A 15,937-nucleotide genomic window follows, 5' to 3' on the forward strand; every position below is an offset into this window, starting at 1 on the left:
TAGTATTTGACATTTCCACCCTGGGAAAGAGACTCTGACTATCCTATCCATTCCCTTCACAATTTAAATGCATCTGTCAGGTTGACCCTTCCGTCTCCGATGTTGTTGTGAAAACAATCCAACCTTGTCCAACCCTTCCGTATACCTATTAGGCAACATCCTGGTAAATCTTTTTGCACCTTCTCCAAAGCCCTCTACATCCTTCCTGGAGACCAGAACAGCACACGTTACTCTATATGTGGCCTAACTAAAGTCGTATACAATGCAACATTATACTCGGTGATCAGACAGATGAAGGCAAGCTTGCTTTCTTCACCTTTACTACCTGTGTTGTCACTTAGAGAGCTATGGACTTGGACCCCAAGATCCCTTTGTATATCAAAGCCTAAATGGTTAATCCATTTTACTGTACAGTTTCTTGTTTTGACCTCCCAAACTGCATCATCTCCTCTTTGTCTGGATTAAACTCTACCTGCTATTTCTCCACCCAACTTTACTGCTGTATCCTTTGACAAGCTTCCGCACTATCCACAATTCCATCAATTTTTGCGTCATCTCTAAACTTAATAATTAGACCATCTACATTTTCATCCAAATCATTGAGGTACCAGCATTGATCCATGTAGAATGCCACTGATCACAGACCTCCAGTCAGAGGAACACCCTTCCACAATTAGACAATGTAGGTAACATCTACTGCCCTACCCCCATCAATAATCACTTCCTCAAAAAAACTCTCATTTGTGAGACAAGGCCTGTCCCACATAAACCCATGCTGACTATCTCTAATGTCCCATTCTTTTCCAAATGTAAAAAAAATCTGATCCCTAAGAATCTTCTCCAATAATTTCCCTACCATTGCTGTAAGACTCACTGGTGTATAATTTTCTGGGTTATCACTGTTGATGTCCTTAAAGGATAAACATTGAATGTTCTCCAGTCTTCTGAGACCTCACCTGTGGCTAAAATGGATGCAGATATCTCTGTCAAGGCTCCAGCAATCTCTTCCCTTGTCTTCTTCAGTATCCTGGAATAGATCCCATCAGGCCCTGGGGACTTATCTACTGTGATGTTTTTCAACATGCCCAATACCACTTCCTTGATATCAACATACCTTAGAATATCAACATACCCCTTCCTAATCTTACCATCATCCACATCCTGAACTTGGTGAATACTGATGTGCAGTACTCATTCAAGACTTCATCCACTTCCTCTGGCTCCATGCATAAATTCCTGTTTTGTCCATGAGTGGACCTACCCTTTCCCTAGCTGCCCTCACGCTCCTTATATATAAAATGGCTAGGGACTCTCCTTAATTCTACTTTCCAAGGGCATTTCACAGCCCTTTTTGCACTTCTAATTCCTTGTTTTAAATTCTTTCCTGTTTCCTTTATGTTCCTTAAAAGCTTTGTCTGATTTCAGTTTCCTAAATCTTTCTTGCACTACCCTTTTCTTTTTTGACAACTTTTAATTTCGCTCAACATCCAAAGTTGGGGAACCTTGCCATCCTTAGCTTCGCCTTCACAGGAGAATGCTGGTTCTGAGCTCTGATCAACTGGCCTGGAAAAGACTCCCATGTGTCAGATGTGGATTTACCCTCAAACGTCCATCCCTAATCTAATGTCTTCAATCCATGCTGAATACTATGGTAATTAGCCTTCCTGCAGTTCAGCACCCAAGAACCAGTCTTCTCCTTATCCGTAACTATCTTAAAACATACAGAAATATGATCATTGTTCCCAAAATGCTCCCCTACTGAAAGTTGGTTCATCTGGCCAGGTTCATTCCCCAATATAGTGTCTAAAATGTCTCCTTCCCTAGTTGGACTGTCTCCATAGAGTTTCAAGATACTTCCTTGATATTGATATGGATGCACTTAACAAATTCTGCCCCATCTAACCCCAGGACTAAGGGAGTCCCAGTCAGTATGGGAGAAGTTCAAATCACCCACTACAAAAACCCTATTTGTTTTCACATCTTGCCATCATCTGCCTACATATCTTTTCCTGTATCCCCCGTTGGCTACTGGGAGGCCAAGAGTACAACCCCATCATAGTGATTGCACCTATTCTTAAGTTCTACCCAAACGGCCTCACTGGATGAGCACCCCGAGATGTCCGCTCTTAATGCAGCTGTGACATTCTGCTTAATTAGTAATGCAACTCCCCACACCATTTACATCCTTCTCTAGCTCGTCTGAAATGGTGGCTCAGTGATTATCACTGCCTCACAGTGCCAGGAACCCAGGTTAGATTCCACCTTCGGGTCACTGTAATTCCCTTTAAGTTGAACATTGTTGTTTCTGAACCCTAGGTTTCTCATTCTCAAACTGAGTATGGAATGTTATGATCACTACTTCTTTGGGGACTCTTTTTTTTTAAAAAAACTCTTTTTTACCCAGCACCAGATCCCATGTCATATGTCATATTACTGTAGAAAACTATTCAGAATGCACTCGATAAATTTATTGTTGTACCTACCCTTTCCAATTTGATCAATGCAACCAACATAAACATTACCCATAATTCTTGCTCTCTTTTTACATGTTCTTATTATCTGTTGATTTATTATCTTGTCCACAGAATGGCTACTGTTTAGAGGTCTGTATACTTCTCCTTTCCCTTGCTATATTTTAACCTCTGCCCAAGTGGACTCTACATCATCTTCGGCTAGATCATCTCTCACAACTGTCCTCATTTCCTTTCTTATTGACAGCACTACCCCACCACCCCTTCCATCCTTCCTGTCTCTCTGAAAAGTCAAATATCCCTGAATATTACATTCCCAGTTTTGATGTCCTTGCAGCCATGTTTCTGTAATAGCATGTTCAATCGCCTCAATTGGCACAGTCAGTTCATCTACCTAATTCTGAATGCTTTGTGCATTAAGATACAAAGCCTTTATTTCCCTATTTATTCTATTATTGAATTTTAGGATTTTAGAATACTTTTAGGATTCCGTGGTTCAATATAACGTTCATACATTCTGTCCCTTCCTTTTGTTTTCTGGTAAAAATCAATCCCATCATTAACCTACAATTGTACCACCTTCTTTACCTTTGATTTTATAACTTTCCCTATGACTCAATGCACGCCCCCACTATTTAGTTTAAAACCCTATCCACAGCCCTAGTTATGCAATTCGCCAGGACTCATGATCCAGGTCCTATCTGAACAGCGCTTTTGTGAAGGAACTGCAGATAGTTCATAAAATCCCTACTGTGTGGAAACGGGCCCTTCGACCCAACAAGTCCACACTGACCCTTGGAGCATTCCACCCTTGACACGTCCCCCTGTAACCCACCTAACCTACACGTACCTGAACACTGTGGGCAATTTAGCATAGCCAATCCACCTAGCCTGCCCATCTTTGAAGTGTGGGAGGAAACCGGAGGAAACCCTCGCAGACACAGGGAGAACACGCAAACTCCACAGTCAGTTGCTCAAGAGTCAGTGTTTATTCAGCAGGGTAAGAGTTACTCACTGTGCAACTGCACAGTCAATGTTTATTTTCAGGGTAAGGGTCACTCATGGAATTGAACGCGGTCCCTGGTGCTGTGAGGCAGCAGTGCTAACCACTGAGCTGCAAAGATAGTTGGAAGAACAGGTAGTGTTGAGAAGACCGGGATGCTGCGGAAGGACTTGGGATAGGCTAGGAAAGTGGGCAAAGAGGTGGCAGATGGAATGCGTTATGAGAGAGTGAGAGGTTATGGTTGGATGGATACAGGTGTAGACTATTTTCTAAATGACGTAAGTGTTCTGAAATCTGAAGCACTCAGGAGCTTAGGAGTCCTAGTTCAGGATTCTCAAGGTTAACATGCAGGTTCAGTTGGCAGTTAGGAAGGCAAATGCAATGTTAGCATTCATTTTGAGAGGGTTAGAATACAAGAGCGGAGATGTGCTGCTAAGACTGCATAGGCTCTAGTCAGATCACATTGGAATATTGTGAGCAGTTTTGGGCCTCATAACTAAGGAAGTACATGGTGGCCCTGGAGGGGATCCAAAGGAGGTTTACAAAAATTATCCTTGGATTGAAGGACTTTAAATATGAGGAGCGGTTGGGGCTTTACATAATGGAGCTCAGAAGGAGAGCGGGGGGATCTCATTGTCCATCCCATTATTCTGTACATTTCAGAGTGGATGTGGAGAAGATATATCAACTAGTAGGACCTGAGGGCACAACCTCAGAATGAAGGAACAACCCTTTAGAACTGAGATGAGGAATTTCTTCAGCCAGAGGGTGGTGATTCTATGGAACTCATTGTTACGGAGGATGTGGAGGCCAAGTCATTGAGTGTATTTAAAACAGATAAATAGGTCTTGATTAGTAAGGGCATCAGATGTTACAGGGGGGAAAGCATGAGAATGGAATTGAGACAATCGAATGGCAGAGCAAACACAATGGGTTGGATGTCGTAACTCTCTTATCTGTCTATGGTCTTGTAATAAATAGTGCTTGACTGCAATGTTTATAAAGCAGGGTTTGCCATTGAGCCATATAAAGTGATATCAGGGCTAGGTAGGGGTAGGTTTGAGGTTTGTCTTAGAAACGGTAAGGTTAGGGTCTGATCATATTTAATAGTACAACCATCAGTAATTTAAAATCCCGGAGGTGAGAATTAGGGTAATTCAGAAATCTGAGGGTTGTGCACCTGGAGGAGATTACAGAGATAGGGAAGAATTTGAAAGCAAGGCTGAGTCCAGGGACTCGGAGTCATTGGTTATCCAGCACAGAACGGCTACTGTTGCATGAATGTAAGTTGGTGCAAGCGGTGTCATGGGCAAAAGAGATTTGCATAACATCAGGGTTACAGAAGGAAGAATGAGAGAGAGCACCCAGGCTGTGTATTGGAATAGCCCAGTCTTGAGGTAATAAAGGCATTGAGGAAGGTTCAACAGCAGATTTGTTGAGGTGGGTGTGGAGGTGGGAATATAAGGTGTTAGTGACAGCACTGAGGCTCATTTCAAGGTCAAATATGACTACAAATTGGTGAATGGTCTCTTTTAGCCTCAGTCGGTTGCTAGACCAAAGGAAGAGGTCAGTGACTGGAAAACAATGTCACATGAATTCAAACCCATTTCTCCCACACCAATCTTTGAGCCACACGTTTCCCTCTTGAATCTCATTGACCCTGTGCCAGTTAGCTCTTGGCTGATGTAATCTGAGATTAATTCCTTTTTATGTTCTGCTTTCTAATTTAGCCCCTAGATGCTTATTATTCCCTCAGCAGAACCTCTTTCTACCTATATTTTTGGGACCTACATGGACCACGCCATCTGGATCTTTTCCCGTACTGCTCCAAGTTACCCTGCAACCCTGTTAAGAGACCTTGCACTAGGCAGGTAACATAACCATCAGGGCTCTTGCTCCTGAGCACAGAGAACAGTGTCTATATCCCTGACTATATGCTATCTTCAATTATAGCCATGTTTTGCTTTTATTTCCCATCCTGAATGGCTTCCTGTATCATGGTGCTGTGGTCAGTTTGCTCATCTTCCCTACAGCCCCAGATCTCATTACTCAAGGGAGCAAGAATCTCAAACCAGTTAGACAAACTCAAGGGCTGAGGCTCCTTCAGCACTACCTCCTGGATCTCTCTACCTGCCTCACTCATAGTCACACTTTCCTGTCCCTGACCACTCACCAGATTCAGGGTAGTCAATCTAAGGAGTGTGACCGCCTCCTGAAACACTGTATCCAGGAAGTCTGCCCCCTCCCTGATATGTCAGTATTCAAAGCTCAGACTCCGGCTCATCACTTCTGAGACAGAGTTCCTCAAGTAAACAACATCCGCTATAGATGCGGTCACTGTGGAGTCCTCTATCTCCCACATCATGCAGATACAACTCATCGCCTGGCCATGCATCTCTATTTTATTTATTTCATCCTTTAATTTGTGTTTTTAAATTTCCTACTTGTCTTTTCATTTGTGACCTGTAAATATTTCTCCTATTTACCTTAAATCTGAAAATAACCTGTAATTGTCAAATTAGCAATTACCAGCCAGTGAACTTATGGTTTTCCTGTCATATCAATTGGCTTTGTGCTGGGCTCCCAATCCTAGGCTGCAGTTCATCCTGTTAAAAAGTCTTAAAATTTATGAACCAAAAAAAACAAGCAAAAAGTACCTCTTCCCTTCTGCACCAAATTTCCACGTTGCTTCCAGATTCTGCAAATGATATACAGACTCAGCTGTGTCTCACTCAACCCGAAGCGTCAGCTTTCCTGCTCCCCTGATGCTGCTTGGCCTGCTATGTTCATCAAGCTCTACACTTTGTTATCTCAGCTGTGTCTCACTCTGGATGTAATTTCTCCTTCCTGACCGTGTAAAGCTTACTGATCCTGCCAGTCAATCTATGACCTATTGCAGTCCATTGGTAAAGTCCTCATTCTTGGCATCACCTCCAGGCAAAGAAAGCGGCAGAGCGATTCGGGGAACATGTTCCAGAATTTAGAACTTAGGCAGCCGAAGGCACCGCTGCCAGTCATGGCCCAACTAAAACAAGAAATGTGCAGGAGCCCAAAGCAGAAGGAGCATGAAGTTCTGTATGGGTTGTAAGTTGATGGGGAGAAACTCCACATGCAGGACACCAAATCCAGGGCTTTCACCCAAATCTTTTACCTCTTCAAAAAATACAATCAAGCTGAATGGAGTGTACAAAATTGCCGTGCTCCTTCAAATTAGCCCATACCTGTCCAGGTGACTGTTAATATTCTCCTGCATTATTGATGTTGTAAATAAGGTGAAAAGTTCGGATAGTGCTTTAATTTGTGCTATATCAAGCAATGCCTGACCAATCCAAGTCAACCTTCCTGGTTTAAAATTTAATGAAGTCTGGCTGTTAACTGTCAATCAGAATTGATGGGTGCATTCTCTTTGGCATCGCCTCTACCAATCAGAGCCCACTTGCCAGCCAATCTGTGCATTTTTTTTGCAGTATAAAAATTGTTTTCCCCTTGAATTTGTATTCTTGTTAATTGCCCTGATGAGTGCAAGATGAAAAGCTTCAACAAAATGACCTTTTATAGTAAGACTCAAGTTCTGTATGACCAAGCAACTATTTTAATATAAAAACTTGCGGAAAATGCATTTTTTTCCAGAAACCTATAGCTGGTCCGTCTGTGTTAAATCATTTCTCATTTACATGTTTTGCAGGGCTCAGTGGCACAGACCTGGGAGGATGCGCCATACATTTTCATCATTCAGATTGAAGATATAAGACGAAAGCCTGCCTCTCCTAATAGGAATTGGAGTTTAATTTGTAGGTTTTTTTGTTTTCAATATAGTAGTAAAATAATGCTCTGATGAAGAGTCATCTCGACTTGAAACATTAGCTTGCTCTCTCTCCACAGATGCTGCCTGACCCGCTGTGATTTCTAGCATTTTTTTGTTTCGGCTCTAATTGCTGATTTCAGTTGAGACAGGGTCAACAAAGGACTGTAATTGACTAGGCTATGCTGAGGACAGTCATTTTGACATGATTTCATTATTGATCCCCTAGCTATCCCAGATGGTATTGTCAAGTTTGTTGTAGTTGAGACACAGAGTCTGTGTATGAAATCTTAGAATTTGTGGTCTTGTGAAGCAAAATCTGAATAAGTACCTTAGAGCAGGGACACCAGTCTATGATATTAGTTATTGACCATTGTTGTTAGATTGATCTGCAAACCTGTAGGCCAAGACCTACAGTGCAGAAACCCTTGGAAGTTTGATAAGTGAAAACCTAGAAGAAACAAGGTGGGAAATGATAGTAAGGTGATATCAAGCTTCATTACATTGATACCAGAGCAAGGTGCTGTGGATACCAGAAATCTGAATTAAAAACAAAATGCTAGAAATACGCAGTAAATGGCCCAGCATCTGTAGAGAGAAAGAGTTAATATTTCAGATTGACCTTTTGTGGACTTGATGGAAGGTTACAAACTTGAAATATTAACTCTGTTTGTCATTCCTGCCTGGAGATGCTTATGAAGAAGAAACTCCAACCTACTGAAAATCCAGTGACAGTTTTCATACTTTGACACAAGATGGATAGCTGCCTTTTGGAGAGACTGACAGAGATAATAAGCTCCTGTGAACACCAAGTAGAGATTAATTTTATATTAATAACAAAGCAGGATGCTAGTGAGAGTGGGCTCTCTTTGAAAACGAGACAGTAAAATGGAATAGTGGAGATGTACTAGATTTTTTGGATTTTTAAGGAGCAAGCAGTAGATTTTGCTGAGGGAAGTTAACTGTGGGAGATTTTGGGCGAGTCTGTCGCAAGTTGCAGATTGACAGGGAGAAGTGATCCTGCATGTAAGAACATGGGATACTTTCTTGTCATGCTATTACCTCTGCCAGACATGCACAGTACCTCGAATGAAGTTGTAAGATTTATCTTTCTTTAAATGTTAATGTGAAGTCACTTTTTCTTTAGTTTGTATAGTTGCCCTGTTAAGTAATGTTTGATTTTCGTTAATTTTAGTTAATTTGTTGAAGTACCAAGTCTTAAAATATTAAATCTTATCCTTTGGTTTATTTCTATTGGTTGCTGAGAATTTGTTTTTAAATTTCTCTGCAAGATTAGTCGCAAGTTGGAGGCTCTTGTAGAATGGAAGCCCTGCTGTAAAACTGGATGCGGTGGAATTTTCCAAAGTTTAGATAAATAAGATTTCACGTTTGCTTTACTTAATTCCGTGAAGTCAACAGTTGCTACTTTAGAGTCCAGGCGTTTCTGGAAAGAAGTCCTCTCTCTTGATGGCTTAGAATAGTTAATCAGTGTGGTTGAAGCCTGTGGCAGATGAGTCTGAGGTTGATTTTAATGGGGGCTAAACAAACAGATTATTGGAAATATTGTTTCAGTACTTGAACTGTGAGGAAAAGGGTGATCCCAATAGCAGTTGAGTTAGCCAGACTTCAATGCAAATTAATCAACTTGAGTTGGAAATGGCAAAAATCTACAGCCAAAACAAAGAAATTGGGAAGAGGAGAAAGATCAATTTGAACATTTGAATTGGAATTTCAAAAGCAAGAGGAAAGGGAAGCTCCAACTCCAAATGGAGAGAAGGGATGTCAGGAACTTTAAACTTGACAAAATCACTGGGTGAATGGAGAAGGAATGACTCAGTGACTTTGAATTAACTTATGGTTTTGAGTTTTGCAAAAGCTCTTTGCCCAGTGTGTTTGTTCAATGAGGAAATATTTTAGAAATTTGCAATGAAACTGCAATGACCAAAAGAAACTTGGGCTCCTTTATCGCAGGTTCGCAGGAAAGGTTTTGCAGGTGTACTCATTCCTTTCAGACAAATCAGGTGACTGTTGTAATGAAAATTATTATTCTCAATACCAGGGTTTGTATTAGAGGATTGCAAACACTTAAATGTGACACAAGGGCAAGAATGATTGCTGTACTCTAGGCAGAAAGTTAGATGCTAGAATGTTTACAACCTCCGGCATTGAGAAGAGCAGCCTTTGCTGTTGCACAGTCACCAGACTGCCTAAGAAAGGGATGAGTATATCCAAAACCTTTCCCATAAGTGCATTATGCGATTAAAGAATTGGATTTTCTTTTGGTTATTGCACTTCCATGGTAGTTTAAGTGCTTCTTCACTAAAAGTAGATGCTAAGAATTTTGACAATATTGTATTTTGATTTGTATTTTCCCCTCTAACTAAACGTGGAAAAAGTGTTCTTGACTGGCAGGGAAGATGGTGGCCATACTAAATAACTAACCAGACACAGATTGGTGTGACCAGGTGATAGCTTACACATCTTGACACAAAACTTTTGAGACACAGAATGCAGCTGCTGTTAAAAGGCGGCAGAAACTGGTTTTGTGTTAGCAACTGAGCAAGATGTTTGTGAGAGCAAGCTCTCTATTTGAAAGGAAGATGGGACTTATGTCAAAGGGAATAATAATTTGCTGAGGAGGGTCTCGATGGAAGTTGAATCTGAGACATTTAGTCTTAATGGACCAGCTTTTGAAGGACATTAAACATTGCAACCTGGACCTTGCTTGGAAGAACATGAGACTGACTTTTATAATGCTGCATATTTGCCAGAACTATGGCGCCCAATCAAAGTATTTAGTTAATGCAAAAGTGGCTTTCCTTTAGTTCAGTGGATCAGTTGCCTGTTAAGTAGTGTTGATTTTAGTTCATTTATTATAGGAAAAATACTAGACTTTGAAATATTGACCTTTGGTTTATTTTCATCAGTCACTTTGAAATTCTGCTTTTAAAAAAGCTACAGATTTTACAAAGATCATAACCTGCATCAAATGTTGGTCCTGTTTACCCCATCAAACTTTAGCAAGGGATAGTTGTGTAGAATGTGCCATGTGGAGGTTAACCTATGGGTGACCTGCATTTCAAGTTGGTTGTTGTATGGGATTGACTGTAATTAAGGCAGTATGCTTTTTCCTGACTGACACTGTACGTCATGTTGCAATGTCATTATTAAAAAATTCTGCTCAAATGATGCAAGAAAATAGCATAACTGAGATTCTACGCATTATAATTTTGGCATAAGAAGCCCTGGAGCCTATGAACATATTGGTGTCCAACTGATGAAAGGTCACTTGCCCTGAGTGTAACTGTGCATGTTAATGAGGCTGGTTTACACTTGCATCTTCTGAACTGATTGCTATCTTATGCTCGTTCTCTCCTTGTAGTAGAAGTAGAAATGTTGGGACCCCATGGATACATTTCTGCCACAGATTGGCCCTCCATGATTGTAAGTATTATATTCAACTTGATGGTTGCAATTCACTAATATATCTGATTATTTTAAAGGGTATCTCCAACTAGGTACATAAATGGGCTAATGAGTGAAAAATCCCGAGAATTAAACTTGGCATTTAATTCAAAGGCTCATGTGGAAAAAGATCTACTCTATACTTGCAAATGAACAGGCAAGATGTTTGATTTGCAGTGCATGCAGGGTCTTTTTAATGTAGGGTTTGCCTTGGAAATATGCACTGTCTACCCAGTTTTCAATCTTTGCAATTGCTCAAAGATTACCCTGTTTCTGTCTCTAACATACTTGCACACTGTCTTTCTCTTTCCCTCTCTCTGCTGTGCAAACACACATGCACACCCCTTCTGCGAACATGCCTATTTTAAGGTCAGCACGGGTCAAATCCTCATAAGCAGTGTTTTATCTTCCAGCGTAAAGAGGGCTGTTTCACTAGGGCATCCCTGTCCACAACTGATGCACGATGTCAACAGCTTAATAAATGTGTGACCTGGGGACACTGCTACTGTGTCACCATCAGAGCTGTGCCTGGCAAGAGCTTTTAGAACTGAAAGACTAGAGTTTACACACCTTACTGTGTTGTTTAAAGCATCTCAGTTCAACACCTTGCAATATGTAAAGTTACTTTTTTTATTCTTTTATGGGATGTGGGCATTGCTGACAAACAAAGCAGCTATTTTCTATCTAGCCAGAATGCATAAACAACCATGAAAAGACTAATTTGTCTAACTGTTGCAAGCAAGCACTCTGCTGCAAGCTGTATGCCCAAAACCAGCGTCTGTAAATATAAGATAGTCACTATTAAAACCAAAAGCAGTTCAGAAGAAACTTCTTTTCAAAAGATGCTTGCTTTCTTCCTTATGGCAGTTGAGACAGATGGTGTGGGTGCATTTAAAGGGAAGCTGTATAAGTACATGAAGGAAAATGGAATGGAAGAGTAACCAATAGGGTGAGTTGAGGTAATGTAAGCTTGTATGCGGCATAAACCCCAGCATGGACCTTTTGGTGAATGGCTTGTTTCTAGCAAAGTACAACAGAAGGATCCATTCAACCCCTTTCCATAAAACAAGATGTAGGAGCAGATGTAGGCCATTTGGCCCATAGAGTTTGCTTTGCCATTTAGTCAGATCTGATAGTACTCAACGCCACTTCCCTGCCTTCTCTCCGTCTCTTACCAATTTAAAGATCTGTCTGTCTTGTCTTCAGTATACTTGAATGATGGAACCTCGACAACCCTCTCTGTAAAGAATTCCATAGATTCACCATCTTCTGAGAGAAGAAATTCTTCCTTGTCACTGTCTTAAATGGGTGACCTCTTAATGTGAGATTATGCCCAGGTCCTAGACTTTTCCATAAGGGATAACAATCTCTCCAACATCTACCCTGTCAGAGTCTGTGTTTCAGTAGGGTTGTCCTTCATCCTTCTAAACTCTAATCAGTCAAAACCCAACTTAATTGACCATTCGTTGTGAGAAAACCCCCTTGTACCCTAAATCGACCCAGTGAGCATTCTCTAAACTGCATGGAATGCCAATGTATCTTTGCTTGAATTTAAAAAAACATTCACGCTATTCAAGGTGTGCCTGACTAGTGCTGTGTATAACTTTAGCAATGTCTCCCTGTTTTTAATACTCCATTCACTTTTTATGAAAAAGGCACACTGTTTGTTTGCCTTCCCTATTACCCACTGAATTTAGATGCTAGTTTTCTGGATGTACAAGGACCCCCACATCCTACTGTGCTGCACCTTTCTGCAGTCTTTGATATTTAAATAATATTCAGCTTTTCTTCCTGCCAAAGTTCATTAACCCACTTTATGTTCCATATAAATTTTAGCCCACGTATTTAACCTGTCTTGCTTTGTAAACTCCTTATGTCACCTATTCTTGTCATCCCCAAACTTGGCAATAGTACATTCACTTCCGTCTTCAAAGTCATTAAAGTTAATAGAAATAATTATGGTCCGAGCACTGATGCCTGCGTCGCTTTATTTCCCTAGTGCTTTTTCTCTACTGTGTTTGTTTTCCCTTTTTCCCTCCCCTTTTAATGTTTCTTTATATTTCTGGAATACTATTAGTGTCCTCCACTATGAAGACTGATGAAAAGAATTTGTTCAACTCCTGTCATTTCCTGGTTCTGACTATCATCTCCCTGTCTTTTTCACTAGGAGGCCTATGTTCACTTTGACCTCTCCATTTTCATATATTTAAAGAAGCTTTTAGTATCTGTTTTTATATTGTTTGATAGTTTGCCTTCATAGATTATTTTCTGCCTCTTTTATGCTTTTTTGGACATCTTTTGTTAGCTTTAAAGTTTATCTAATCCTGTGGCTTGCCACATCTTTTGCTTTCTTTCAATTTGGTGCTGTCTTTGACTTCCGTAGTTAATCATAGTTGGCTTTTCTCCTTCCTAGAATCTTCCTTCCTCACTGAGAGATTTTTTCTGCCAGTCATGAACTATTTTCTTAAATGTTTGCCATTGTTGTTCAGCTATCTTTTCTGTTAACCTTCTTTCCCATTTCACTCCAACCTTTTCTGCCTTCATCCATACGTAATTAGGCGTATTTAAGTTTCACACTGGTCATGTTATGACTACTGTTCCCTAAGACCTGTTTTATTCTGTGATAGTTATGAAACTTGCCTCATTCCCAGATCTGAAACCTGATCCCTGATTGGGTCCACGACATGCTGTTTTAGGAAACTGTCCTAAATGTACCCTGAATCGATCCTCGTGGCTCCCTTTGCCAATTTTATTTTCCCAATATACATAAAGATTAAAGTTACCCATGATTAACCTACTGCCTATTTTATAAGCCCTCATTATCTCCTTATTTATTCTCTATCCTAATGTGTAGCTACTTTTAGGTGACCTGTAGACTACACCTGCCAGTAGTGTCTTCCAGATGCTATTGCTCACTTCCACCTGTATGGATTCTACGTCATGACATTAGGATCAGGAGTAGGCAATTCAGCTCCTTAAGCCTGCTTAATACAATTGTGGCTTATCTCATCTTGGCCTCAGGTCTACTGTCTTGCCAATTCTCCAGAATGCTTCAATCCATTATTGATTAAAAATCTGTCTATCTCCTCAAATTTACTCAGTGTCCCAGCATCCATTCCACTCTGGGGTAGTGAATTCCACAGATTCATGACCCTTAGAGTTTTAAACCTGCTACCTCTTATCCTAAAAATGTGACTTTTTGTTCATCTGATTCGAGATTGTTTCTTGTTATTGTGTTTATTCCATCTCTTGCTAACAAAGTTAATCACCACCCTACCCACCCTTTCTATCCTTTCCAAAAGTCCCATCTGTACGTTTCGATAAGATCATGGCTGATCTTCGACTGAACTCCATGTACCCACCCTTGAGTCATATCCCTTACACCTTTGGCTAACAATTCATCAGTCTCTAATTTAGAATTAGATAATTGGTCTGTCATCAATTATCATTGGTGGGAGAGAGTTCAAAATTTCTAACACTTGTTGCACGAGCAGTGTTCCCGAGTGTGTCTCCTCAAAGCCCTAGTTCTAATTTGTTGACTTGTCTGTCTTCGTTTATGACTCAACCAATGGAAATAGTTCATCCTAATGTACCTTTATCTATTCCTCTTAATTCCTTGAACTTCAGTCAGATCGTACCTTCTAAATTCCAAGGAATGCAATGCAGATTTGTTTAATCTCTCCTTGGAGTTTAGCCCTTGGAGTCTAAATTTCATTTTAGTGAATCAACACTTGAACTCTTTCCAAGATATATTTTTCTTCCTAAAGTGTGGTGTCACAAACTGCTCATTAGTAACTTTGTGGTCTGTCCAGGGCGTTTACAGCTGAACCATGACTTCTATCCAGTTCGTTTCAAGTCCTGTTAAACGTTAGAGGCAAACATTCCGTTAGCCTTTTCATTATTGTCTGTATAATGTCTTGACATTTTCATGATCGGTGAACATAAACACATGAATCAGGAACAGGAGTACACTATTTCTACCCTCGAACCTGCTCCGCCATTTGTTAAGATTGTGGTTAGTCTGACTCCTCATTGTTCCCTAACGCCTACCTTTCACTCCTTTGCTTAACAAGAGTCTATCTACCTCTGTCAAAGATATTCAAAGACTCTACCTCCACTACTTTTAGAGGAAGAGAATTTCAAAGAGCTGTTCACCTACAGGAAAAATGTTTGCCTCGTCTGTTTTAAAAGGTCCCTCATTTTTTCCTCCATGTGCACCCTGTTAAGACCCCTCAGGATCTTCTGTTTCAATCAAGTGACCTCTTTCTCTTCTAAACTTAAGATGCAAGCCTAGACTGTCCAACCTTTCCTCATAAGACAACCCACTTAATCCAAGTATTCGTCTGATAAACCTTTGCTGAGCTGCTTGTAATACATTTACATGTTCCCTTAAAAAAAGAGACCTAATAACAGAAACATAACCTCCTAACTTTGGTATTCAATTTCCCTTGCAAAGAGTGATAACAATCTACTAACTTTGTTAATTACTTGCTGTCCCTGCATACATTTATGATTTGGACACTCATCCCTCTGCAACTCAGCTTTGTAATCTCTGACCATTTGGGTAGTGTTTCTTCTTCCTGCCAAAATGGTCAATATCACATATTTTTCCCATATTAAACGCCATTTGCCAGATCTTTGCCCACTCATTCAACCTATGTATATCCCTTTGTAGCTTCCTCATATCCTCTTCACAATGTATTTGCCCATCTATCTTTGGCATCAGCAAATTTATTAACCATGCTTCCTGTCACATCGAAGTCATTTATATGAATTATAAACATTTGAGGTCACAGCACTGATCCTTCCGGCGTACCACTAGATACAGCATTCCAATCAGAAAATGACTCTTTTATGCCTACTCTGTTTTCTATTAGAGATCCTACCTTTTATCCATACCATTATTTCTGTTTGCACTTGATTGATCTATTTTGTTTTGAAAGCACTCTGGTAGAGAGCCTTTAGTTTTGTCTTTCTATTAACTATGTAACGGCCATGTTAGCACACAGGTCCCAGCACTATCTAAATGGTACAGCACCCACTTGTCCCAGTACTGGTGTTAGTACGCCACAAATGAGGACTTCGACTGCATCAGTTTTTAAACCGCATTGTACTTGGACCTTTCAAGTTTCTTTGAACCTCCAGTGTTTCTTTTCAGTGGTTCTCCTCTTTTCAGTGGTTCTCCTCTTTTCAGTG

The 15,937-nt window shown here is 40.4% G+C and overlaps 1 protein-coding gene across 5 annotated transcripts in view; it reads left to right on the forward strand.

Moving 5' to 3' along the window:
• LOC109913187 (transmembrane protein 87A-like) overlaps nucleotides 1–15,937 on the forward strand; it is a 64,196-nt gene that overhangs the window by 20,733 nt on the left and 27,526 nt on the right. For all 5 annotated transcript variants that reach the window (XM_048618251.1, XM_048618252.1, XM_048618254.1 and 2 more), the window contains exons 7-8: nucleotides 7,160–7,265; nucleotides 10,659–10,720. In XM_048618251.1, coding sequence (XP_048474208.1) covers nucleotides 7,160–7,265; nucleotides 10,659–10,720 — 168 coding nt within the window. The remainder of the gene's footprint in view (nucleotides 1–7,159; nucleotides 7,266–10,658; nucleotides 10,721–15,937) is intronic.

Source organism: Rhincodon typus, chromosome 39 (assembly GCF_021869965.1).
Source record: "Rhincodon typus isolate 14 chromosome 39, sRhiTyp1.1, whole genome shotgun sequence".
Classification (NCBI taxonomy): Eukaryota; Metazoa; Chordata; class Chondrichthyes; order Orectolobiformes; family Rhincodontidae; genus Rhincodon; species Rhincodon typus.